Source organism: Hipposideros armiger, unplaced genomic scaffold, assembly GCF_001890085.2.
Source record: "Hipposideros armiger isolate ML-2016 unplaced genomic scaffold, ASM189008v1 scaffold_753, whole genome shotgun sequence".
NCBI lineage: Eukaryota > Metazoa > Chordata > Mammalia > Chiroptera > Hipposideridae > Hipposideros > Hipposideros armiger.
In genome coordinates, this window is record NW_017732103.1 from 878,424 (window position 1) to 904,986 (window position 26,563).

General features: G+C 42.3%; 1 protein-coding gene across 8 annotated transcripts in view; it reads left to right on the forward strand.

Annotated features, from left to right (window-relative positions):
• PDE10A (phosphodiesterase 10A) overlaps window positions 1–26,563 on the forward strand; it is a 546,077-nt gene that overhangs the window by 463,430 nt on the left and 56,084 nt on the right. For all 8 annotated transcript variants that reach the window (XM_019628183.1, XM_019628184.1, XM_019628187.1 and 5 more), the window contains 9 exons: window positions 2,019–2,159; window positions 4,131–4,286; window positions 5,564–5,614; window positions 6,615–6,673; window positions 8,460–8,511; window positions 12,422–12,564; window positions 15,086–15,178; window positions 17,555–17,741; window positions 25,628–25,770. In XM_019628183.1, the coding sequence (XP_019483728.1) occupies window positions 2,019–2,159; window positions 4,131–4,286; window positions 5,564–5,614; window positions 6,615–6,673; window positions 8,460–8,511; window positions 12,422–12,564; window positions 15,086–15,178; window positions 17,555–17,741; window positions 25,628–25,770 (1,025 nt within the window). The remainder of the gene's footprint in view (window positions 1–2,018; window positions 2,160–4,130; window positions 4,287–5,563; window positions 5,615–6,614; window positions 6,674–8,459; window positions 8,512–12,421; window positions 12,565–15,085; window positions 15,179–17,554; window positions 17,742–25,627; window positions 25,771–26,563) is intronic.

Consider the following 26,563-nt stretch of genomic DNA (forward strand, 5'->3'; position numbering starts at 1 on the left):
TTTTCCGTATACTCCAGGTCTAGTATTTGCTTATCTGTTTCTTGTGACTCTCATGGAAACCTTAAAGAGACAATAAATGTTTTATATATTAAATAAATGATCTAATATAGGAATGTACAAGGTCTTCAATCAGTATTGAATTACGATGTAGGTATAACATGAGGATGTTATTAAACCCAACCTTAATGCGTATATATAGCAAAGTCATCCAAAAAAGATATGTGTCGTGTATCTTCAAACAACAAAGTCGACAACTGTAATACAAAAATAAAAAAGCTGCTGTTGGGAGCTTGTCCAGAGTTTACCTCCTTCCTATTGCCATCACGGGAAGGCTTCTGTAAGTTTTCTGTGCACTCAGGTCAGTTTCAGTTCATTTCCTCAGTTCTGCCTTCGGTAGAGAAAGGAGTAACTTTCTCAGAGTTCGAGAAAATCATTGTGAATTCTGGTTTCCTTCGGGCTAAATATACCATATGCTTTAAATTTCTGGTCTTGCAGTCATCTCTTTTCCTGTTCTTGAGTCATTTTTCTGCTCCTTTAAGTCTTAACACACTGACTTGTACTGCACAGTGATAGACACTAAATCTAATGGAGGTTACTTCCTCTGTGCCGTAGGTAACATTGGTGCTTCAGTCACTTTAAAAACGGGTTCTGATTGCTGGCCTCTTTAAAAATAAATAAGGTGAAATTGTCACCTGTCATCTTATGTTTAAATTTGTGAAATCTTTTTAAAGTGTATACCTTGTATTTAAACATTTTAAATTTAATTCTTCTAAAGGAAACATGTAAAATATATGTTTCACAAGCCTTGTACTTAATAGCAAATGCTACTTAGGCACAGTGCTAACTGATATACTTGTGAATGAAAAATGATTTGCACTTGGCTCTTACTCTTTAAACAATGACAGTTTATTCAAAGCAGCCAGGTGCCTCCCGCCAGCACTGCTGTCCTTCCCCCCATCCCTGTTGGGAAGGGGAGCCGGTGTGCATAGGGTTCACTCTCTTGTGATGATAAATAAGATGTTATTTCAGGAACACGTTCTTGGACATTACAGAGCTTGAAAACTACTTGTCTAATAACTTAATAAATACACCTAACTCACTGTCTTCACCTAGAACTAGCTCAGAAATGGCAGGTCTTAATAGAAACATGTTTAGCTCACGAGGATCGACTGATGCTTTTTGCTTCAAAAGGGCCTCACCCTGTAAGTTCCAGCAACGCAATTTATGGCGCAGGTGTCGGGAGAATGTGCCCGAGCCTCGGCGATTGGCAGATTGAGTAGATAATTATGAGTATAATCCCCCCATCCCTAGATGATTGGTTTCGATTAGCAGTCCTTATTTAGTAGATATTTATTTAAATATATAATTTGATTTTGTCAAAATAACTGATCATCTTTGTAAAAACATTTATTTTAAAATAATGTCAGAACTTGACCCTCCCACCCCGTCAGCAGAAAGGGAAGATACACTCAGACTTGGCCAAAATGTTTTGCAGAGAAGAGTGAGGTTTCTATGAAGCACGTATTCTGTAATTTTACAGGCAGGCCAGTGTAAGGAATGGAGTGACCGAGTCTTAAAAAAAGAAATAATGTTCTGAGAAATAAGCATTTTCAATGAAAATGAAAACTATAACCAAATCACTGACTTAGCGTTACTGATGCCACCTGCAGATGCGCGAGCCAGCCTTAGGGAGGTCGGGCCCCGTGTCTGCCTGCCTCTTTTGTTACAGCAGCTTGGGCCCCAGGATGCCTTACTTTTTTTCTATCTTATTTGCTGTGTATCAAAATAGGAGGCTATTTTTCTGCACATAGACACTCACTCGAGCCCTCTGTGTAATGTGTACCTTGTGTGCGTCTGAAATCCGAGAGAATCGCAGCTCACACGCTCCAGTGTGACTGCCACAAAGCCCCCTCCTCTGGTGTCTCCTTCGGCTCCTGGATGGCTCGTGACTCCTAAGCACTCTCGAGGGGTCTCACTGTGCAGGGAGGTCTGTAAAGCCTGCTCCTTTCTTTTGCCAGAGCCTGTGCGTGTTCACTCCCCCTGGAATCAAGGAAGGGAAACCCCGGCTCATCCCCGTGGGGCCCATCGCCCAGGGCACCACCACCTCCGCCTACGTGGCCAAGTCTCGGAAAACGTTGCTAGTGGAAGACATCCTTGGGGTATATGGCTTTCTCTTTCCTCTCTGTGCCATTTATAATCTGAAGGGTTTACTTAAGATAGATGATGTGTCCTTTTGATGTTACAATTGAAACCATTCTATTAAAGCATTAAAGCAAGATACATGTCAACAAATGAATCCGTAAACACATTCTTTGCACTCAGAGAACCTTGTCTTATATACCAAGCGGTGGATTTGAGTAGTTTTTGTTTCAACACTTGCCAGTACAGTTAAGCATTAAAATGTGTGTTTATATTCATGCAAACTAAATGATTACTGTGTGTGTTTCACATTCTAACAGGATATGTATGAATGAGTTACTACTGCCGTGTGACAGACTTCCCCAAAATTTAGTGATGTTTTATGTCACACAGCCGTTTGCTATTTTCATGAGCCTGTGGACTAGGCCACTCCGCTGAGATTTGGCTGGGCTTTCTTACACATCTGAGATAAACTGGCCACCACTTAGGGGCAGGCTGCTCTCAGATGGCCCCAGCTCTCCAAGAGTGTGTCACCGCCGCCCTCTCCAGTAAGGGACGCCTGGTGTGCTCTTACGATGGTGGCAGGGGTCCTAGAGAAGAAGTGAAAACATGCGAGTTTTCAGGCCTCTGCTTGTCAGATTTCCTACCCTCTCATCAACCAGAGCAAATACGTGGGCAAGCCCCAACTCAGCTGTGGAGGGTACTGATGAAGGACTGGGTACAGGGAACATGACAAAAAGGAGCCCTTGGTGCAGTGCAGTCCTCCATGGGACATGTGGGCACTGTGATGAAATGTCACTGTGTGAGCTTAGCCTTTACAGCGCCAAGTATACAGGTACCGGGGTGTCATGGATTTGCTCTATAAATTGCTAGGGTCATGGAGTCTGGGTTTTAATTTTGGTTTTGCCTCTAATTATCTATATGACCTGGACAAATCAGGTAACGAGTTATTTTATCAAAAGAAAAAAGAAAGGAAAAAAAGCAAGTGGTTAAAAGTAAATGTTGCACAGTATAACAAATATAGACAGCAGTATTATAATTACCAGCTTGCTAAGATACTAAATTTTCATTATTCCCACCATGAAAAAAGATACTTACGTGATGTGATTGAGCTGCTAAGATGGCTACAGTGGCAGTCACGCCACAATATGTGAATATATCATATCAAGTGTTAGTCACCTTAAACCCACTCAATGTTACCGGTCAGTATGATCCAGTGTTTACACGTGTTCAAAGTAGATACTATATAAATGGTCATTTGAAAATGGCCTATTGTATATACAAACTTTCAAGAGATCTGTAAATTACAAGTATAATTTGCACTAACTGTGATTCACAAAAAGCTTCGTACAGACAGCACACATTGAATAAATAGAATTGGTGTTTACATATTAATTCATTTTAATTTCCCTAATTCCCCTTTGAGTGCTTTTGTTAAGCTAGCTAACCATCAAAGAACCAATTTCATTTCTTACGTAATTGATAATTATTGGGTGACTTGATATTTAATACAGGTCTTTGAGGTCCAATTGGAATGACTATCAGTAATATCCACTTTTGTGTTACTCTAACCTTAAAAAGAGAAGAGAAGCATTTTATACATAATTTCCTTCGGGTGGTGGTTGCTTCAGGTTTGTGACACTGCACTTGTAAAGCCCTTTAGGAAAGTTCTGGCACAGCAGAAGGTGATGAATAAATGAATGTTCACCATTGTAATTACACTTATTCCTTGAAATTAGTGTATGTTCATTCATTAATTACATTCTGCTCTATAAACATCAAAGCAGGATTTGGGTATAGGTTCTGTGTTGCTACAGATACATTTTCCTAAACAAGGTTTATAGCAGCCGTGGTCACCTGGTTTGCCCTGGAAAAAGACTGTTTATGACTGATTACGAGTATTAGGCAATTTCTGATAGGAATAAGAATCATAATTGAATTGTTCCATTTCTTTAGCTGACTTTATATCTTTCCCCCATTTTCTTTTCCAGGATGAACGATTTCCAAGAGGCACCGGACTGGAATCGGGGACGCGGATCCAGTCTGTTCTCTGTTTGCCAATCGTCACTGCGATTGGCGATCTGGTCGGCATCCTGGAGCTGTACCGCTACTGGGGCAAAGAGACCTTCTGCCTGACTCATCAGGAGGTGAGGCCTGGCCTGCTGCCAGCGCCGTCTGTCCGGCCTGGCCCGTTGACGGTCTCGTTCACATCGTGCAGTGAAGAAATGAGTGAACACTAGAACCACAGTGTGCTTACCAGTGTTTTGATGTGAATCATAAGGGTTTTCAAAACCTTTTTGTTTGTTTGTTTGTTTGTTTTGCAGTTACATAGAAGGGACTGATTAAACTGGAAATATAGACTGTTTTTTTTTTGTAAGAATCCATTTTAACAATAAAAATAAAAGTATGCCAAAATGTGAACAAAATAAACTAACAGATGACTTTGAAGTGTTCTCACATTCTGGTGGTCCTTTCATTTTCTTAAAAATGTTATCTTTCTAGAGTATGTCCCAAATAAAGGTTCTGGCATCAAATCCATTTGGGAAACAGTGAGTTCTGCTCACTGTTCCCTGAATTGGCATTGGCTTGCTACTACTAAAACCAAGCATTGCAGGGATCTGTCTGGGTCACACCCGGTAGATGCCCAGGTCCCTCGGGGGCTGGCACGCTGTCCACTTGCCTGGGTGACACATCTGCTCCTCCAACCCCTCCTGTCCTCCCTCCAGCCATACGCCACCCTGAGCAAGGCTGCTGGGCTCCCAGGCAGGGCCTGTGCCCTTGCATCTCCCTCGGGAATGTCTTTGAAGGCCGTCTTCAGCGCTGGCCTCCTGAGTACTGGGCGGACAAGAGCAGCTCCCGCCCTGTACACCCTCCCTCTGGGGCCTCTCTGCTCCATCCCCGTCACCACCCAGGGACGGACTCACGGAGTTTCTTTCTTGCCATTCTCTGCACATGATGAGCTGTTCTGTTGGTGGTGGTGCTGTGTCTTCAGCATCTAGAACAGTGCATGGTACCGAGAAGGCACCAGGAAACATCCATTAAATGAGTAATAGCAGAAGAAGGATAGCTAGTAACTTGAGAAATTGTCTGCCAAGCTTCGGAAATATTTCATCATTTTAGAGCGGTCATTAGAGGCCTTCTTAATAGTATTCCTGTTAAACTGAAAACAATTATTTGATGGTAAAATCATTGCACTATAGCTCTCTTAATCAGGCTGTCTTTTTATTGAAAATTGAGAGGAACAAGGGAGCATTATACTCAGTTATAAAGGAGAAATGTAAAAGAGAAACCTTGTACGTATTTGTGTTTGTGAAAATCCTCAAAAGTGCAGCGACCTCAGCATTCTCCCCATACACTCCTGCTGGAGTCCTGTCGGCATGTCTGCGTGTGACGAATAAGAGCTGGTTTCGTGCTTCCTTTTTAGGTGGCAACAGCAAACCTCGCCTGGGCGTCAGTGGCAATTCATCAGGTGCAGGTGAGTTTGGGGTGTTTCTGTGGGGCTTCTGGGAAGAGGACTTGTTTAGGGGCAGCTCGGGCCTGGGCAGCGGGCTCAGAAGCACTGAGATCAGACATGTCGTCATTTCTGAAAATTGTATCTACTCACTGTGTGTACTTACTCTCTGACTTAAATATCTTACAATTATTCTTATATAGTTACGAGTAACTGTAAATCATGTGCACAGCAAGTGCTATGCATCCAATTAGGACCTATTTCCACTGAGAGCCCAGGAGCAGTGAGCCACTGGCACCAACTGGTGTTTCCATGACTCCCTTTCCTGAGTGAGAGCATCTCTGAACTAAAGGGTATATGAACACATTCATCTTCAGGTGAAGAGGTGAAGATACCTGGTTCTCTTGGAAAAAATGACCTAGTTTAAAAGGTGACACACTGCATAGAGTGGTCCTGGTAACAAAACTGAAAGTTCAGCAACCTGATAGCAACACAGTTGTGCTTTGTAGCTTCTACTTCTTTCTGTTGCTGTTTTGTTCCGTGCCTTTCAGCAGCCCCGAGTTAAGGAGGAGCCATGTGACAGCACAAGGCCAGTTACATGGGAGGGGTGATGGGTGAGGGGCGAGAGCTTCCGGGACAGCCAGTGGGGAGTATCGGGAACATGTGCCTGGGCACAGTTTCTAGAACGTGAAGTGCTTTGACGAGCGGCTCTGGAGGGGGGCCACCTGGCCTGAGTGTGGGCTCCCCCGCCCAGCACCTGGGACCTGAGTGGGTTCAGGACTTCTCTGCGCCTGTTACAAAATTAAATCCCAAACCTGCGGTGCTTTGTGATGGTCCAGCGAGGTGATAAATGCGACGTGCTTGGTGCATGTAAGCATTGGATAAAAGTGAGTTGTTAGTGATACCATTAGTACATTACAACGTGATCGTGGTATGCCTTAAATAAGTAGTATTCTGGAATTTTCCTTTTCAAATAAGCAAAAACCTCTTCTAATTAATTAATAGCCATTATTTTGTGTGGCAGGTATGCAGAGGCCTTGCCAAACAGACTGAATTGAACGACTTTCTGCTCGATGTGTCAAAGTAAGTGTCTGTTTGTAGGATGTGGTGGCTTCATTGGTCAGTGGTGCAGCCCGGATGGGGACAGTGACACACCTGCTGAGGTCAGCAGCTCCCTCTGCCAGCCGCAGGAGAGAACACTGGACGTAGAGCTGCGCCCCCTCCACGTGCACTTTAAGTGAAGGACTGAAGATGCGTGTGTGACGCCCTTGGTTTGCAGCTTGGCATGTATTTCCTAAGCAGACTCACTAGCCCACGTTAGAGACACCAGTGCTTCTGTTTTTGTGGGAGAAAACTGACAGCAGGAGAAAGAGAGGAAATGTCTGAGTTTCCCCCAAAGTCCTCTCTGGTATTTTCTACAAATGTCAGTAAATTAAAACTTATTGTTGATAATAATATTTTAATTTTCCCATGTATAATAGCTCAGATAACCATTTCACAGAAAATGTCCCATTTCCCTGGAGCTTGACATGGAAATGCTCCCTTGGGCTGGCAGTGGAGGCTGTGACAGACACTGAGAAACTCCAGGTTCATCCTGGTGTTGCTTGGACGGGGGATCTGCATATCTGACCCATCGACTTAGTTGCTGATCCCTGACCTTGTCCCAGGTGTGGCACCTTCACGGCCACGGCCTGCAAGGACCGCAGGATGTGCCTGTTGTTGCCCGGCCGCCGCAGCGTCCCGGGCATGTTCTCCTCCCACTCCGGTAGCGCTTCCACTTAACTCATCGGCCACGCTTAACACCCGTGGCTGGTCGGCTGCCGCTGCTGCTGGGTGCTGTGCTCGCTTTCTGCCGTGTGAAGTTAGACCAACACGGAACTGAGAGCTCGCTTTTGATCCCCTTTGAGACAGAAGTGAACGTAGATGGAGAAGCTGTTCGGCTTTCCTTGTTAATGTGTTTGAGTATCTTCCAAAGCCCGACTGAATCCCGCATGTGACTTTGCGTCTGTTCCGCAGCGGGAAACCCATGGGCTCTCCCACCTTCCTGGCAGCGTGCTCCTCAGTGCCCGGGGTAATTAGCATGTCCTGGGCTCAGCGCATTCCAGCTGAGCAGTTTGCCTGTGAAGGAGAGGCATCGTTGGTTGCTGGACATCATCCTAATTAGGAGTCCAGTCCTAAAGCACACACACCCAAACTGAAAGCAGCACCTTGCCAACAGAGCCTGTGTTAAGAGCACTTCTTTGTGCATTTCCTAGAATACACGCCAGTTGGTTCATCTGCTTATCAAGTTTGCATTTTAATGTATGTGCCAGATGCCTCCAAACTACTTACTTGCTGTTCATCCTCTGTTTCACTATGTAAAGTCACAAGGTCCTTAGTATTACTTGTGTTCTCATGTTTCTTCTGAAATGAACTGCATTGCTTTCTGAGTACAGTTAAACTACATCTTAACTTTCTAGTTTTTCAGTGATAATTTATATTTTAACCATGTTAATGAGATTTAGCCAAGTTTAAATATTTTTAGTTCAGATCAAAGTTATTAATGAAAATATTAAATATGGGGAACCCTATTTATACTCCATAGTTTTAGTTAAATGCTACAAACGTCCTACGTCAGTACTTATCAATAAAATAGTTACTTAATGCATCCTTTGAAATTAGAGCCCTCATAATATAGTCAATGATAAAGTTTCATTCATCCCTTTAAAATAATATTATTGGTTGTTTCCACGAGAGGACAAAAATCAAACAGACATAGAACTTTATGGTTTTTATTTAAATGTAGACATAACTGGGAAACATATTCATAGTTTAATATGTTCTGTGTTCTAAACAAGATTCCTTACAGGTTTTATGTTTTTTTTTTCAGAACGTACTTTGATAACATAGTCGCCATAGATTCTCTACTTGAACACATAATGGTAAGTTGCCTTTTGTTTTGAAAATGATTTTTTTTCATTTTTATATTTATTTATTTTATTAAAAGTTTATCAGGGTGATGGTGGTTAGTAAAGTTACATAGGCTTCAAGCGTGTAGTTCTGTAATACATCATCTGTTTGTCACATTGCATGCTCGTGTCCTGACGTAGGGTGGACATTTCAGTGTGTTAGAGATACACGCTGTTTCCAATACGTGAAAAGGTGGCACTTAGTGACCTGGAGATATCGCCTTGATTTTTTTGGTCACTTCTATTAACTTTGGAGAGTTTTGAATAACGTTTTGAAAGATATCTCATTTTCATTATTTAGTGGTGAGATACACCTTGAAAACATTTAGTTTCTTTATATATTCTCCAAAATACCCTTGCACATAGGCTGTGTTGAGAATTCCCAGCTGATGTGATCGCTAAGCCTCCATAGTTTGAGCCCTATTCATCCCTGTCTTCTGGAGGACCAGCAGGCACGCGGAGCAGATGGCCGGACAGAGTGGGGTTTGATCCCGTTTCCCCGCGTGGCTGCTTTGGGGCTCTGGCGACAGTCCACTGACCAGGTGGCTTCGGCAGTGTGTGTGTGTGTGTGTGTGTGTGTGTGTGTGTGTGTGTGTGTGTCCCCGCACGCGCACGCGCCTGTGGCCAGGCCTGCTGGGTGCCTTTCGTGCCCTGGTGGGTATTGTGATAGATGTCTTTCTGCCTGCCATTTTCGTAGCTTTTCCTAAAATATATTGGGTTGTCGGAAAAGTCATGATACATTTTTGCAACGAAAAACAAAGAAAAAATGTGTCATGACTTTGCCGACAACCCAATAGTAATCCTGGTGAGGCATTGCCTCATCTCCGGGTGTCATGGTGTGCACTGACCTGTTTCTCTTTGATTTCATGGCCAGCGAGAATGGGGTGTGACATGGTCAGGGTCTGTGGAGGCAGAAAGCTTACTAAGGGTGATTAGCGAGTAACAGTCAGGCTTGTTACTTCCAACACAGTCTTTATATAATTAGTTATATTGATGGTTGTATGTGGAAAAAAAATAGGACACTTGATTGAGCAATAAAAATAGCTTACTTGGTTATGCTAGAACTTAAGGAATTTGTGAAGCATGAAAAATATGAAGAAGACTATAAAACTATAAAGATATAATGCGTATTGACAGAGCTTGTGCTGGAGTATAAGAAACACTTACTAGTCCTGGTATTAATATTATCTTTTTAAAAACATCTTTATTGAGATATAATTCACATACCCTACTACTCATCCACTTAAAGTGTTCAAGTCAGTGGTTTTAGTATATTCACAGATAAAGGCAACCATCACAGTCAATTTTTGAACATTTTCATTACCTCAAAAAGACATCCCATTTTTACCCTTCACCTCCTTGTGCCCCAACCCACCCCCATCCCAGTCCTAAACTGCCACTAATCTTTCTTCTTCTATGGACTTACCTATTCCAGACATCTCACATGAAAGGAATCATGTCACACGTGGCCTTTTGTGCCTGTATCTTTCACTCAGTGTAACGTTTTCAAAGTTTCTCCATGTTGTCTTGTGTCATCACTTCATTCCCTTTTAATTGCCCAATAATACCCTGTTGTATAGATACACATACCACATTTTTTTTATCTCTTCATCAGCTGATAAACATTTGGCTTATCTCTACATTTTGCCTAATGTGACTACTGCTGCTTTGAACATTCGTGTACAATACCTGTTTACAGTTGTTTCAGGTATAAACGTAAGCGTAGACATGCTGGATCATAGGATAAATATATATATATATATGTTTAATTTTTGAGGAACAGCCAAAGTGGTTTCCAAGGCAGCCGCACCTTTTTTCATTCCCACCAGCAATGCACATGGGTTCTAATTACTCCACATTCTCACCAACACTGGTTATATCTGACTTTTTGATGCTGCCATTATAGTGGATGTGAAATGCCACCTCAGTGTGGTTTTTATTGGCGTTTCTCTAGTGACTAATGATCTCAAACATCTTTTCAAGTGCTTTTGGCCATATGTATGCCTTCTCTGAAGAACTGTCTATTCAGACCCATTGGCTGCTTTTTAATTGAGTCCCTGTTCTTTATATTGAGTTATAAGAGTCCTTCATATATTCTAGATACAAGTCCCTTGTCTGCTACATGACTGGAATATAGTTTCTCGCATATGTGGATTGTCTTTTTACTTTATTGATAGTATCTTTTGAAGCACAAAATGGTTTTATTTTGATGAAACCCAGTTATTTATTTCTGTCTTTTGTTGCTCATCATGCTTGGAGTGTAATATCTGAGAAGCCATTGCCAAATCAGAGATGACGAGAATATAGTATTTTCTTCTAAGAGTTTTATAGCTCTAGCTTTTACATTTAGGGTTTTGATCCATGCTAGTTAATTTTTATATATGATGTAAGGGTCCCACTTCATTCTTTGCGTGTGGGTACCCAGTTTGACCAGCACCGTTTGTTGACAAGACTATTCTTTCCCCTTTAATAGTCTTGTCAAAAACCAGTTGAGCATAGGCACGTAGGTTATATTCCTGGACTCTCAATGCTATGTCATTAGAATTTTTATATCTATATAAAAATATACGAGCCGGCTGAGTGGCTCAGTTGGTTAAGAGCTCACTCAAGAGCGCGAGCTCTGAGCATCAGGGTCGCTGGTTCGATTCCTGGCTCGAGCTGAGCTGCCACTGAGCTGCCAACAGGTGGCAGGATGACTCAGCTAAAAAAAAAAAAGATCTTTTAATCTTAAAGACAGTGACACACTCTTGATTACTGTCGTTTTGTGGAAGTTTTGAAATCAGGAAGCGTGATGTGAGTCCTCCAAATTTGTTCTTCTTTTTCAATATTTTTTGGTTGTTTTGGGGTCACTTGCAATTCCATACAAATTTTAGAAATCAGTTTGTCAATTTATACAAAGAATTCAGAATTCAGGTTCTGATAGGAATTTTGTTTAATTGGTAGACCAATTTGGGGAGCACTCTTAACAATACTCTCTTTCAGTATGTGAACATGGGGAATTTTTCCACTTATTTAGGTCATCCTAATTTTTTTCAACAATGTTTTATAATTTTCAGAGTGTAACTATTGCCCTGATTTCGGTAAAGTTACTCCTAAGTATTTTATTTTTAATGCTATTATAAATGGAATTGTTTTCTTAATTTTATTTTCAGATTTTTATTGAAAATGTATAGACATAAAATTGACTTTTTTATTTTGATCTCATATCCTGATGAAGTCTGTTCCCAGTAGTTTCTGAGTCCACTTAAACACAGATTTTTTCAATAAACATCTGTACTGTTATCAATCCGTGACTGGGAGTCTGTGGACACGAAGGGATGACTGTGTGCGTTGGTCTCTGTACCGTTTTATTAGGGGCTTGAGCATCCGTGGATTTTGGTGTTTGCAAGGAGTCCTGGAACCCATCCTCTGCAGATACCCAGGGACAGTTGGTATAATTATGTTTTGGGGGAATCAAAAGTTAATACGTCATTTTCGACTGTTTTGGGGTTGGTTCAAAGGTCAACTGTATTTTTTTTTTTTTTAGCCGAGCCATCCCGCCACCTGTTGGCAGCTCACGGCTGCTCAGCTCGGGCTGACTCGAACCGCTGTTGCTCAGAGCTCAAACTCTTGAGCGAGCTCTTAACCAACTGAGCCACTCAGCCGGCCCAAAGGTCAACTGTATTTTAACATCCAGCATCATGGCGTGAATGGCATCTCCCAGTGTTGGTTCAGTAGCAGTGACTTATGTATAGTTTTTGTACCTATATTCCTTTAGTTAGTTAGTTAGTTATAATGCTAATTTCCCACCTAATTATTGAATTGCTGAAATGAATATTTCTTTCTGATGAAGTACACTTTGAATTTCTCATTGGCTCACTCTTGTGTTGTGGTTTGTTTTTAGATATATGCAAAAAACCTGGTGAACGCAGACCGTTGTGCGCTTTTCCAGGTGGACCATAAGAACAAGGAGCTGTACTCGGACCTCTTTGATATTGGAGAGGAGAAGGAAGGAAAGCCCATCTTCAAGAAGACCAAAGAGATCAGGTCAGCTGGAGGGGACCCCGGGCACCATGCCCGCAGCTGTGCAGGTGTTCTGTGACCCACCTCTCTGTGCCCGTTCACAGGTGTGCTGACAGTCCTTGTCATACTGTGATATCATTCCCACCAGGACCCGCCTCCTGAAGGTAGTACTTCTGGGAATGACATTGCAGTGCCCGCGAAACCGTGCCTAGGAGGCTTTGGCGTCACTCCTGGAAATGCCGTCTTCCGGAGGCGGTCCTTTTGGAAATCATGTTGGAAAACCTTACTAGTGCTCCCAGGTAGGTAAAGGTGCGCCCACCTGGCGTCTGCAGGTTTTCCTGGGCTTAGGAGCAGGGTGTGCTTACACATTCCGGCGCCCGGGCCTCCCCAGCCAGCTGGGCTGTCTCAGTCCAGGCCACGGTGGGAGCTGGCCGGCTGGACTCGCTGATGTCAGCACGTTATCCTGTAACTGAGCAGCTGACTGAGTCCATCACATACTACGCTTCTGTTGCATCTCGAAACTGAAGTCTTCTTCATTCTATAAATGGCATCTTTTGTCGCTTAAATGAACAGAATGGAGTTTGCTCGGCTGGTAGAAGCATGGTGGCTCCATCGTGTCACAGTCTGAACACCTACAAGGGGCACTGTCACAGAACTCTTGAGAATCAAGCTTAACATTCAAAAATGGAATTTCTTTTAGACATTGGCATTCCTTTTGTTTTATGGGTCTTGTTTAGCTCTAAAGTGTTGTGGTAGTTACAGCAATTTAGGAAAGCACTCTTCCTTATTAATTAATTAAGACTCGCTGTTTCGCTTAGCAAAAATAATCTCAAGATCCATCCATGTTGTCGCAAATGGTACTTTTTCACCTTTTCTTATGACAGAATGTAACTTTAGTAACATTTGTCACCCCAATAAGCTTTAATTTAAAAAAACAAAAAAACCTTTCTATTCATTCGAGCCTCTGTTACGTGAAGGAAGTCACCAGGTAGGACAGAAACGGTGGTCCCATGGTACCGGGCCTCCCCACTGCCCCCCACTGGGCACTCCCTGCGCCAGCATCCCAGGCTGATAGACCCTGCATTCCACACTCACAGAGCTCTGACTCAGGCACGATTTAGTTATTTTTTTCTTAGTTGTTCTATTTCAGGTTGGTTGGTTTTTTTAGATCTCAGTAAACCAGTCTGGATATAGTCATGTAGGTCAAGTCATCTCTCTTGCTGAAAGCCGAGTGCTCCCTAACTGTGCTGGTGTTGATCTCCTTTGGAAGATAATAACTGGTGCCTGTGTTCACAAGCCTGGGAAACACAGTGAGGGGCAGGGGGCTGGCCAGAGCTCCGAGCCGACTGGCCGATGCCAGCCATTTATGTAAGGGCTGCCGCTAATTACGGCGTCCGCTGACCAGAGAAGACAAACCACAGAGAGCTGGGATGGGTCCAGCCAGACTGCCCTCACGCCAAGAAACCACGCACGGATCCTGCCGTGGGCTCTGGGACTCTGCTCAGGGCACTCTGCCTTCTGTGTTCCTGTTGTTCAAAGCACAGGAAAGCCAGGGTGACAACGACCTTGATTGTATGCAGTGTTGGGTTCAGTTTTTAGTGTTTGTATCAGTTATCTTTCAAATTTTCCTTGGGGAAACCCTTAGGCTGGAGCTGTATTTCAGTAATGATTATCTCCTATTATGTTGAAAATGTAATATTATGGATGTTATTTTTCAGCTATTGAATTATGTAGGTATTATGGATTTTAGGCATCTTTTCTTAACTAAATTTCAAAATGAGTGCATGGCTGATGATATTGTAATGAAAAACTAAATATGAGAGTGTATTTATAATAGAAAATGCTGATACTAGATATCAGAACATAATTATGTTCAAATAATGCTTGTGTTTTGACTGTTTTTAAATTTAACAAATTAAAGAAGTAAAAATACCAGAAGTTGTCAACTGTGTTATTTTTATGAAGCATTTGTGTTGCAAATGCCTTAAAACTCCAGTCCTGTATCGTCTTGTATGTCTCTGGAGACCAGATGTGACCTGTGAATTTGGTTATGTTTGTGGTAGAAAGTAACCAGTGCAGACATGCATTCTTGTTTTGATTGTGCTACTGAAGTTTTAGGAATTTCAGCAAGTTGCTGAACGCATAGGAGCCTCAGTTCACACCACAGTGAGAATTAATTAAGAAAATTTATGTTGAAGCATATTGTAAATTATAAGGCACTTTGCAAACATAAAGATTACTGCTCAGTCCAGGACAATGCCAGTTAATTTTTCAATATCAATTTGTGACTCAGGACAATTTATAGATCGTGAATTACGGTACATCTTAAAACAGGGTTCCCAAGTGATTTCTGTGCGATGTTTTTCTGCTTTATATTTGCATATTTTATAATAATAAGAGGATTTAGAGTATGTAAATGTAAAGTTAATGCAAGCATTTAAAATGCAGCATGCTTTTTCATTTGGTATTTGGCAGTAGTGAAATGTTTCAAATTATTTTACAATCTTTATTTTAATTACCCTGTCCCTGTCTTTTATATGTGCAGATTTTCAATTGAGAAAGGAATTGCTGGTCAAGTAGCAAGAACAGGGGAAGTCCTGAACATTCCAGATGCCTATGCGGACCCACGCTTTAACAGGTAAAAAGCAGCGAGCGTCCTCCGCTCCTTTCTCACCTCTGGTCCTGCTCAGCTGCCACCCTTGCAGTGGAGCCCCTAGTCTCCACATCCCGACTCAACCTGTTCCCCACTCCTTGGTGCTGTTACACTTTCTTTGAACCAACTCTCTTATCAGTAGTCAGTGTTTTCAGAGATTTATCAAATGACAGATACTAAGAATTAATGATATCCGGCTCTAGGAGTTTAAAATATAAAAGCAACAAAAAAGCAATAGTTTAAATTTATAAAGCTGCTTTCTCTTATTATAGTGTCATCATTTGTCCTGGGCATATTTTCCATCAAAGCATATTCGAAAAGGCTATAACACATAGTGATAAAAGTACCTACTTTTGAATCCCTGTTCTGTCATTTATTAGTTCTAGAGTGATCTGGAGTAACTGACTTCATCTCTCTGAGCCTTAGTTTCCTCATCTTTAAAATGGGGACAGTAATGCCTATTTTGTAGTTTGGTTGTTTTTTAAGATTAGATAAAATATCTATAAAATGCCTGTCAGCTTTACATGACACACAAAGTGGGAAATCAAAACGTTGCAGCTTTCATAAAATATAACATTACGAAAGTTGGATTTGGATGGTTTACAGAGATTTTGTTTTGTTTAGAGTTTCTTTGGAGCACTATCAATAGAAACCAAATTATATAAATGTGATTGTAATCTCTAGAAATTGAGTCTCAGGATTGATGCCATGACTCTTAGGGATTAATAGTTGAGATATTTTGACCACAATATCCAATTAGTGCAAACATTTGGTTTATTTTAAAATATAGTTAAATAACATAAGTAATAGGAAGATTTATCGGGTATTTGTCAGATGCGCGCATCTTGTATATAAACACAGATATATCCTAGTAATATGTTTTATCAGTAAAGGACATACTGAAAAATGTCAGTTTTTTTTAAAAAAATCAAACTTCTTACTTTAGTGCTTAAATATTGAAAATATTTATATATCCTTATACAACACCTATATATAAAAATATATGGGTCAACTATTAAGAACATGAAAAGGCAAGTAACAGATTGTGAGAAAATATTTACAAAACATATATCTGACAAAATAGTTATATCTGGAATACATAAGCAACTCTTCCAGCATAATAAGGTAAACCAATTTAGTAAATATGGCACAAGATTTTAGCAGACACATCACAACATTAAACACGTGACAAGATGTTTGACATGAGAGAAATGTAAATTTAATTGATAATGACACACCGCTACATACCAACCTGAATTCAGGCTAAAATGTTAAAAGATTGACATTAGCAAGGGCTGGCAGGGATGTGGAGAAACCAGGACACTCACACTTTGCCGATGGGAGCGTGTAATGGTACCACCACTTTGGCAAACAGTTTCTCTGTTTCTTGTAAATTTAAGCACATACTCAGTCAACTCCACTCTTAAGTATCTCTCCACAAAAAATGCTAACATCTGTAAACACAAAGATGTATGCAAACCTTCAAAGCAGCATTATTCATAATTGCCCCAAATTGGCTGTTACCAAATAATAATGTCCGTTACCTGGTGAGTGGGTATATTGTGATGCATCCACACCATAAATACTACTCAGCACTCAGGAGGGCTGAGCCCTGGCCCCAGCAGCACGGGTGTACCCCAGAACACAAGGCTCGGGGAGAGGAGACGGGCACTGGACTGCCACCCCGCTGGCTCCCTTCAGTTCTGTGGTGGCTTCGGTGGAACTGGTCTTGTTTTCAAAACCTGTTTCTCCTGAATCAGAGTTAGAGGACCTTTCCTAGTCAGGACCAGGTAGGAAGCACTTCTGGCTTTATAGGCTGATGTCTTTCCTGCCGGGTGGTGGCACTTCCTGAAGGACCCACATGGTCCTATTCCATCCACGCTCAGTGTAAAAACCGGAGAGTGCTGGTGTGGCCGAAGGGTAGTTTGCCAACCCCCGCGCTGAGCTTTTGAGTAATCGCTGCCATTTAGGCCTGGGAAGCAGGTTCCATTGCTCATAGAGATAACCACATTCAAAGGAACACATTACTGTCCCAAATTTATGATAGCTTTCTCTGAATCCACAGCTTGTATTTTCGTAGTAATGCTGGAACTCAAATCGAACAACAAGCTGAAAGCCTCCTAGACACTGTTCTCAAAAACTCTCTTGAAAACAAAAGAACAAATTGGTCAGCATATCTTTGTAAAGGTTTTGCTAAAACACTTCGCCACATCGTCCTTGAATGTAGATGCTAACCTTCCGTGATAGTATCTGTAATAGCAGCACGTGAACCACAGAACTGAGCGGAGGCTGCTGCTAGGACGCGTAGCTCATCTGCTTCTGGTTCTTCCTCCATGCCGCTCGCTCCTGCACCTGGCGCAGGGAGGTGGACCTGTACACGGGCTACACCACGCGCAACATCCTGTGCATGCCCATCGTGAGCCGGGGCAGCGTGATCGGGGTGGTGCAGATGGTGAACAAGATCAGCGGCAGCGCCTTCTCCAAGACGGACGAGAACAACTTCAAGATGTTCGCCGTCTTCTGCGCGCTCGCCTTGCACTGCGCCAATGTGAGTGAGTCCCCGCCACCCTGCCTCCGCTCCCTGTTCATGTGAGCGCCTGTGGTCCGGGAGTGTCAGGCTTTCTCTCCTGTTTAGGATTCCGTGGTAAATCGGAAACAGTGATGCCTGGTGGCACAGAGTTTAGAAAATGCCTTAAAATGCATTGGAAGAGATCAAATCTCCTAATAGTTTGCATTTATTTCAAGGTGTGAATTTGTAAAATAGAAACATGAAGTTAAATAAAGGTAAAATGTTCAAGCATAAGGTTTCTATTTCACAGTCCCTCCTGAAATGCATAAGGAGAATGTCTTCTAAACCCTGCTGGTTTGTCGTGTGTGCTGCACCTGAGATTCTGGGACAAAAGCAGTAACAACTCATAGTTAGCACCAACCAGAAAAGTTTCTCTGTGAGGAAAAGGGAGGCAGCTGCTTAGCACATTTGTCAGATGTGCTGTAGGTGCTACTCATTTAATTCTCACCGCAGTCCTGCCCTGTTTACTGAGTAATAAAGTGAGCTTCTGTTTATTTTACGAAGTCTCATTTTAAAGCAGTTGGATTTATCACTGTTTCTATTTTAAATGAGTTGAAAATTTTATGTTCTCTAAACTCTAGTGACATTACTGGAATTTTGAAGTTAGGGAAAATTTTAGTAACCTCTTTATTAAGCTCAATCAATTTAAGGGTTACTTACCACCTTAATCGTTTAGAGGAATGGCCTTTTTGGGAATAGAACAAAGTTCCACAGGAGTAACCTTATCATGAATGGAAATAGTTGAGTGATGACTATGAACAAAAATGGCAAAAAATAGTATCTAGTGATTACAGATAAGCATTTGTAATTCAGCGCCCGTCCTCCCTTTGTATCACCATGGGGCCCGCTTTTGAGAACATTTATTAGCTCATTGGAAATAAACTAACACAATTGTCAAATATTTTTTTGCTTTAAGCATTAAAAGTTGCAGAGAAGGTAATTTCCAGTATATTCTGTATGTTGATTGTCATCACTTTTTAAATGAGTCCTGTGGAATCCAGGTGCTATAACATCTTGATACCTGTACAGTCCATTTAAAAAGTGCTATGACAGGCTCTTCTGATTGGAAGATCTAACATCATTGTTTTCTCGCTCCGAACATGTATTTCTATTATGCCACGATAGTTTATTCTAATATACCATATTTACACTTTAAATATTTTGTTAGTTACCCTAAGATAATATTCTAAAACAAACATTTATAATAAGTGTTAAAAATTAATTTTGGGTTTTGGTAGTATATATGTCATATTAGTATATTACATGAGCCTTATATATGTGATCGAAGCAACCATGTTGTGAAATTTTGATAATTACCAAATTAAAAAGTACAAATTATTGGAAACTATTATTTCTTAATAAGATGGCTATGGCTTAAAACAAAAATAGTTAATATACTCATTCATAAATATTACCTATTAGAATGAAACTAGGTTTAGCATAAATTTTTTACACTTTTTATTTTGAAAAAAATTTCAGACAGCAAAGGTGCAAAAATTGAACAAAGAATTAATTCCCTTTTACCTTTACCCATGCTCCCCAAATGTTACTATGTCACCATTTTTGCTTTGATAATTCTTTCTTTCTCCTCACTCTCATTCTAGAGACCATCTTTCTCTGACATATTTGAGAATGGTTCAGACAAAATGTCTTATAACCACTAAACACTTTGGTTTCCATTTTCCATCTTATTCTTCCACTACCTGACTTAAAGAACCAAGACACTCACGTTGGTACTGTACGTGTCTGTTAGGGCTGCATGGGTCACACGACTGGAAGTCCAGGTAGTCTCCCGAGGCCTCTCTCTTGGCCTGTAGGCGGCCTCCTTCTCTGTGTCTTCACACAGTCCGTCGTCACGCGTGTCTGTGTTCTGATCTCTTCATATACGTACCCTGGTTCCATGGGATCAGGGCCCGCCCTGCTGACCTCATTCTATCTTAATGACCTCTTTTAAGGCCCATCTATAATTACGATCCCATTCTGAGGTACTGGGGGTTAGGGTTTCAACATCTGAATTTGGGGGACACGGTTCAGCCCCTAGTAGGTACTTTATCTAATCTCTAGGCCTCTTTAGCCTCCTGTAATCTGGGACCATTCCTCACCCTTTGTCTTTCATGGCCTGGGTATGTTTGAAACACATAGTCCAGTCCTTCAATAGAGTGTTTCTTAATTTGGTTTTGTCTGGTGTTTCCTCGTGATTCTTTTAAAGTTCTAACTTTGACAGGAGTATCACAGACTGATGTGTTGTTATCACATCTCTACAGGCAGGCACTTCCCATGACTGGTAATGCTAACTCTTCGCACCCAGTTCAGGCGGCGTCTGCCGGGCTCCTCCACTGAAATGCCCTCCCCTTTCCACTGTTTCAGGAGAGAGTGGACACATAAGTCTCTATCCATACTCTCTTTCTCTCTCTGAGGTACATAGTTAGACCTACAATCTAACACCACAGAATTCCTCCTAGCGTCTCGTTCCCATCTTTGGAACTTTGTTGTTTGACATCGAGAAAATTGGCTCCCGTGATTCGGCATCAGTTCTGTGCCTCCTTGTCCTTTCTGTGTTTAAGGAAGACATAAGAGTTGCCTTTATTCATTAGTAGATGGGAGCAGGAAGAGTTTTATTACAGAAGTTTTCTTGTTTGTTTGTTTGTTTTAGTTTCAGGTGTACAAGACAACATAATGATTAGACATTTACACCCCTCACAAAGCGGTAACCCCAATGAGTCTAGTGCCTCTCTGACACTGTACATAGCTTTCACAATACCATCGACGGTATTCCCATGCTGTACCTTACATTGTGTATCTCAACTATAATTAAAACAAATATATAGTAGTTTTTTCTAAATTGAACTCCACCTGAGCTAAGATGCCAAAAAATACTGATTGTTCCATCACCAAAAATTATTTTTAATGATCTATTCACTGAAAATTTATTTAGGGCTGTTTCTTTAATGTTTTGTGGAAACTTTAGAAAACACTATTAGACCAATACTTTAAATTGTCCCTTTGTTTGGAGAGGTTTTTGTATTACAGAAATTGAGGAAGGGGTTATGTTGACAGGAGAGATAGGCAACACTCATATGGGGTAAGGGTATGTGTGAAAGTGAAGGAAGTAGAAATTGAACCTCTTAAAATCTATCATGTTTCTGTGTATCCTGTGCAGAATGATTGTATTTCCAAGAATATGTAAATGCCAATTTAAACACTACTGAGTTAATTTAACTGTGTTATTAGAGGAGCTCGTCCAGCGAGTTCAAAGCTTTTCTGTTCCACGATTTTTGCGTCATAAAACCTGGGTTCAGTCGCAACCACATGATTGTCCCAAACCAAATACTAAAGTGAAATGGTAGAAATAACACTTTTTCAGAAAGTCATGAGTAAGTTAATAGGCATTCTGTTTGTGCATTGATTCTTTTAGGTAAATTACTTAGGGCGAAATCATTGGAATTAGTTGAAATTGGAAATGACTTGCAGTTTCTCTAAACACTGCGAAACTGTTTCTGCTCCCAACCGTGACAGGTAGTGTGTGTGCCAGCGGCCGTGTCAGGTCCGCCCCTGGCTGACAGGCCCTGGACGTGAAGCTCTCCTGCCCTCGGGCTGAGTGGACCCAGGGCCGGGTGCCTCGAAGGTACATGCTGAAACCGATGTAATGAAGCTTCAGCTCTCTGTGGAGTTTGCTACCATTTTTTTTTTAACTGCGTGTTTCTTCTCCTCATTAAAGCCTGTAGAAATTATATTGTCTTGACAGTTTCTCCAGCTCAAGAAGAATAACTGCTTCTCACCGTGCAGCTTCCCTTCCTGGGCGTCCCAGGCTGAGGAGGAGCTGGAGCTGGGCTTATCTCACAACTGCTCCAATTCAGAAAAAGCCACTTCCCATGTCTTCTTTCAAGTCATACTTCTTGCTTTGTGCAAGAGTGAGCAGCATCCTTCTGAATATAAAAGAAAACTGCTCCCCATTTTGTGTCAGGCTCAGTGAGGTAGCAGCTGGTCTCTAGCGAGGGGTTGCTGAGCGCCCCCCTCAGCTGAGAATGTCCGTCCATGGGGCATCCGGGCAGAGGCCCAGCCAGAGTTCCCGTGTTCTCTGAACAGGTTTGTTTCGCCACGTGGAGCGTGTTTCTCCCAAGCATCACATGGAATTAGGAAAATCCGCCTCTAGTGAGCACTGTCCCAAGCTGCCAGTCGCACCTGCAGGCTACCTGCCTTGCCTTCAGCATTCTCCTTGTTTCCAGAGAAGATACATACGCACTTAGTCCGCTTATCAGCATGGGAAGCTTCGTGCAGGACGGAGCGCTACTGGCAGTTGGCGGCTACTTTCACATCAGGCTAAGCGTGTCGGTCCTGGGAGATTCAGACTATTTCTGCGCTTGCACAAATTATTGTGTCCGTAATAAGGTCATGTTTCCTATAGGAAAGGTGCTTCTAGTGCTGAGTGTGATAATGTTACAGCACATTTTACTGTCGCTTGGCCAGTGGTCTCGTTGACTGAGAGGCCTGTCCACAGACATGGCACGCGGTCATATAAACACTCTATGCCTTTATTCTTTTGTTCATTTGTACTTCCATTAGATCACACCACTTTTATTGGATTAAGGGCCAGGTTTCTGATCAACATCCGCATTGTACTTTTAGCAGATAATTGCTAGTACTGTCACTGGAAAGATACCAATTTCAAAAGATTGGAAGAGGCTTTTAAACTACAACAGTCAGTTAAGTTATTCCTACATATTATGATTTCAAAGAAACAATTAGGTGTGATTCAAAAAGCTACCATGTTAGTAATACCTGTTACATATTTTGCCTAGAAAAAGGAGTCCTTTAAAATGAATTAGCTCTGTACATTTTGGATCTGAAGACATTTAACATTAAAGGAGTAGAAAAAAAATCATTGTTAGGAGGAAGCCAGTGGGCTAGGGACACATTCATTCATTCCTGAATTCAGTACCAAGTACCGAGTGTCCTTTCTGCACCTGAGGTAGCGCATTGGGTGAGCAGACTGGTGGCTGCTGTCATTTGATAGGACACTCACTTGGCAGCACGCACTGCTCAGCACCCTCTACCCAGGAAAACTCACTCCGAGTCTCACAACAATCTTGAATGAGGTGGTGGTTTTTCCCATTGACATAAAAAAATGGACACACAAAGTTGAAGTAATTTGCTGCAGTTCACACAGCAGGTGTGTAATGGAGCCCGGGTCTGAATGCATTCAGGGGCTCCACACCCCCTGTGCTGCCTTCACCCCTGACTCTGCCCTGTGCCAGGGTTGCTTCTGGGAGAGACAGGCATTACCTGGGTTTGAAGTTACTTGTGTATAAGTTTATAGAGTGTACAATCTGATACGTGTGCATACACTCCCCCCCCCCATGAGGCCATCGCCACAGTCAAGATAACAGTACCCATCACCCCCACAAGTTTCCATGTGTCCCTCTACCTCATGAACCTCCCCATCTTCATCTCCCCAGTTTGGGGTATAGTGACTTTCTGTCACTATAAATTGCTTTGCATTGTCTAGAATTGTTATATATAAATGGAATCATAAAATCTGTATTCCTTTCTGTCTGGCGTCTTTCATTCAGTGTGATTGTTCTGAGACTTACCCATGGCATCACGTGTATAAACAGTCCGTTCCTTTTCATTATGGAGTAGTATTCCCTGTGTGGATTTACCACAGTCTGCGTAGTCACTGCTGATGGACATGTGAGTTGTTCCTAGTTTCGGGCCCTTGCAGACGGAGCTGCAGTGAGTGTCTGTGTGCACATCCTTGAATGGACATGCGCTCCCATCCCCTGGGAAGGCTGGGTCCTGTGCTCGGGCTCTTTCACTGTTTAGAAACCTCCAGACTGTTTCCCTGGCTGCACCCTTCACGTTCCCAATGCCGTGTGCGTGTTCAATTTCTGCCGTTTGCCATCTCTGTGTCTTTGGCGAAGTGTCTTTTCAAATTGCTCACCCATTTTTCATTTGTGATTATTTGTTTTCTGATTGAGTTTTGACAGTTCTTGCTGTATTCTAGATACAAGTCATTTATCAGACGGGTTCCTTGCACATATTTGCTTTGAGTGTTGGCTTGTCTTGTTTATGTTTGAGAACCGTTTTAGTTTTAAAGAAATCCAATTTGTCTCTTTTTCCTTTTCTGACCATGCTGCCAGTATTATAGCAGTTTTTTCCTCTGTTTTCTTCTAGAAGCTTTATAGTTTTATGTTTTCCATCCAGATCTATGATCCATTTTGAGTACGTTTTTATATATGATGCAAGGTGAGGATTAAACTTTGTTCCTTCGTTCATGTGTTCATTCATTCATTTTACATGCGGCTCCCCAGTTGTCCCAGCACCGTCTGTTGCACAGGCTCCCCGTTTCCCACTGTCTTGACTCCACATCCTTGTTTAGGACTAACTACTACGTTCTCTTGATGGACTGACCCCTTTATCATTTGAAAAACCTTCTTTATCCCTGGTGATAGTCTGCTCTGAAATCGGTTATCTGATACTAATACAAACACTCTTAACTTTTTTTTGACTGGTGTTAAATGGTATATCATTTCCATCCTTTTACCCTATCTGTGTCTTTATATTTAAAGTAGGATTCTTATTAACTGCATACGTTAGGTCTTGCTTTTTTTATTCAATCTGAAAATTTTTGCCTTTTAATTGGGGTATTTAGACCATGCACATTGTACATTTAGGTGTAAATCTGTCATGATTTTATTTGTTTTCTCTCTATTCCGTCTGGTCTTTATTCCCTTTTGCCTTCCTTTCTTCCTTTAAAATTGACTGTTTTTTATGATTTTATTTTATGAAACAGATTTTAACTGATTAAATTTTTCCATGAAAAGTTTCATTGATTTTGAACCTGTTTGATAATAAATAAAGATGCAACTGATTACTTTTCAGGATTAACTGATTGACTGCAGGGAAAATGGAAATGTATCTGAATTTCAACCCAAAATATTAGTGGTTAGGGAATAAAGTTATAAGTGGGATGTTTAAGAACAGCCAGGAACACCTTATTCCATTTGGACCCGTGTACTTTTTGGCATATTTTTCTCAAGTAGTATGACTGAAAACCTAAGTATTGAAATAAATTAAACTGAACCAGGCATTAACGTCACCATCTCACAAAGTATTAACAGAAAAACCTGACACTTGATAACATTTAATCACAGTGTTTTCATTTTAAAATATCTATATAGTTAGTAAGAACAAAAAGTCTTGTTCAGTAAATAAACTTTTTAAAATGCATACTTTTTATTTTATCTTTTTATCTTTTTAAAGGTTTCTTTTTCCATTTGCATTTTGTACCAGGAGTGACGTATTAGCACAGCACGTGTACCTTCATCAGGCATGCGTTCCAGGGTTCTGTTCCCAGCGTAGGACTTCCCCAGAATCAGTTTAGAGACTCCTGGACTAGAGGACTTTGAGGTCACCAAGAATCAAGCTAAATATTTTTAAAAGTAAGGCATAGAAAAACTAACTCTGGACTCGTGTGGTCGCTTAGTCCCTTCAGGCTGCGGTAACAAAAGCCCCTGGGCCGGGCCGCTTATAAAAAGGCGTTTATTTTCATAGCTCCTGAGCTGGGAGTCCAAGGTTCACAAACGCTCAGCAGCCGCACTGCCCTGAGAAAGCGTCGGGGAAAAAGACATTTGTTACAGAACTTGCTAAGCCTTTTAGAACGGAAGTAGGATGTTGCACCACGTGCTCGTTCTGTGTCCTCAGTCAGGCGCGTGGGCGCCCTCCGTGTGCGCGGTCGCGGACGCGGGGGGAGCGGCCATTCATGGCCCGTCGCGCGCTGACTCTGAGCCCGGCCCTGAGCCGTGGTGACGCGCGTGCTCCACGCGGCCCTTCACCTGCTGCTCATCTGCCGGCTTGCTTTCCAGATGTACCACAGGATCCGCCACTCGGAGTACATTTACCGCGTGACCATGGAGAAGCTGTCCTACCACAGCGTGTGCACGGCCGAGGAGTGGGAGGGCCTCATGCGCTTCAGCCTCCCTGCGCGGCTCTGCAAGGACATCGAGCTGTGAGTGGCCCGCGCGCGCGTGGGGCGGCCCTGCGGGGCTGCCGGCCGCCGGGTGGGAGGGACTCGCGAGAAACGGCGGGTGGAGGCAGGGTCGCAGGCACCGTGTTCCGCGTGCGGTTTCTTACCGGGTCGTGAATTTGCCTTCTCGAGGGACAGCGTTTGTGCAGGTGTGGGGTAGCGAGAAGTTTCCTAGTAAAGGCAGATGCTATCTAGGACGTGGAGCAGAGCGATCCCAGCACGGGGGAGGCCTCTCCCCACGTCGTGTGAGGGCTTTCATGTCCGTGCGCAGCATCGCCCCCCATCTTCTCTCTCTCTCCTGCTGGGTGCCCTGTGCTCCCTTTTCGTTCTCAAGGTAGTTCTGTCCATTTTCTTTTTGCGATTTGTTTGAGAAGCTCACTCAGGTGGTCCTGATGGGCGGGATGTCTTCCTTCTCTGTATTAACAACACATCGCTTTGATCTGGGGCACGTGTGAGTCCTGCCCGGCCAGTGAGGCTCGGTGCCCGGAGTGAGGCCAGCCGCCAGCGGCCGGACCGAGTGGGAGCTGCAGCCAGGGGCTTTCTACCCCGGGCTGGGTCTCTCCTCCTGCTCGTGTATCTACCCACCTTCTCAGGTCCACGGTGCCATCTTCCCCTTCTGAGGTGATCCCAAATCGTAGGAAAGAATACAGGCCGGATCACATAACCTTATGAAAAACCAGTCTCAGCATAATTTTGAAATGAATTAACCTAAATTTTAGCTTTTCTCATTCGTCTTTTGCTTACTTCACACCACATAATGTTTAATATTCAAAAC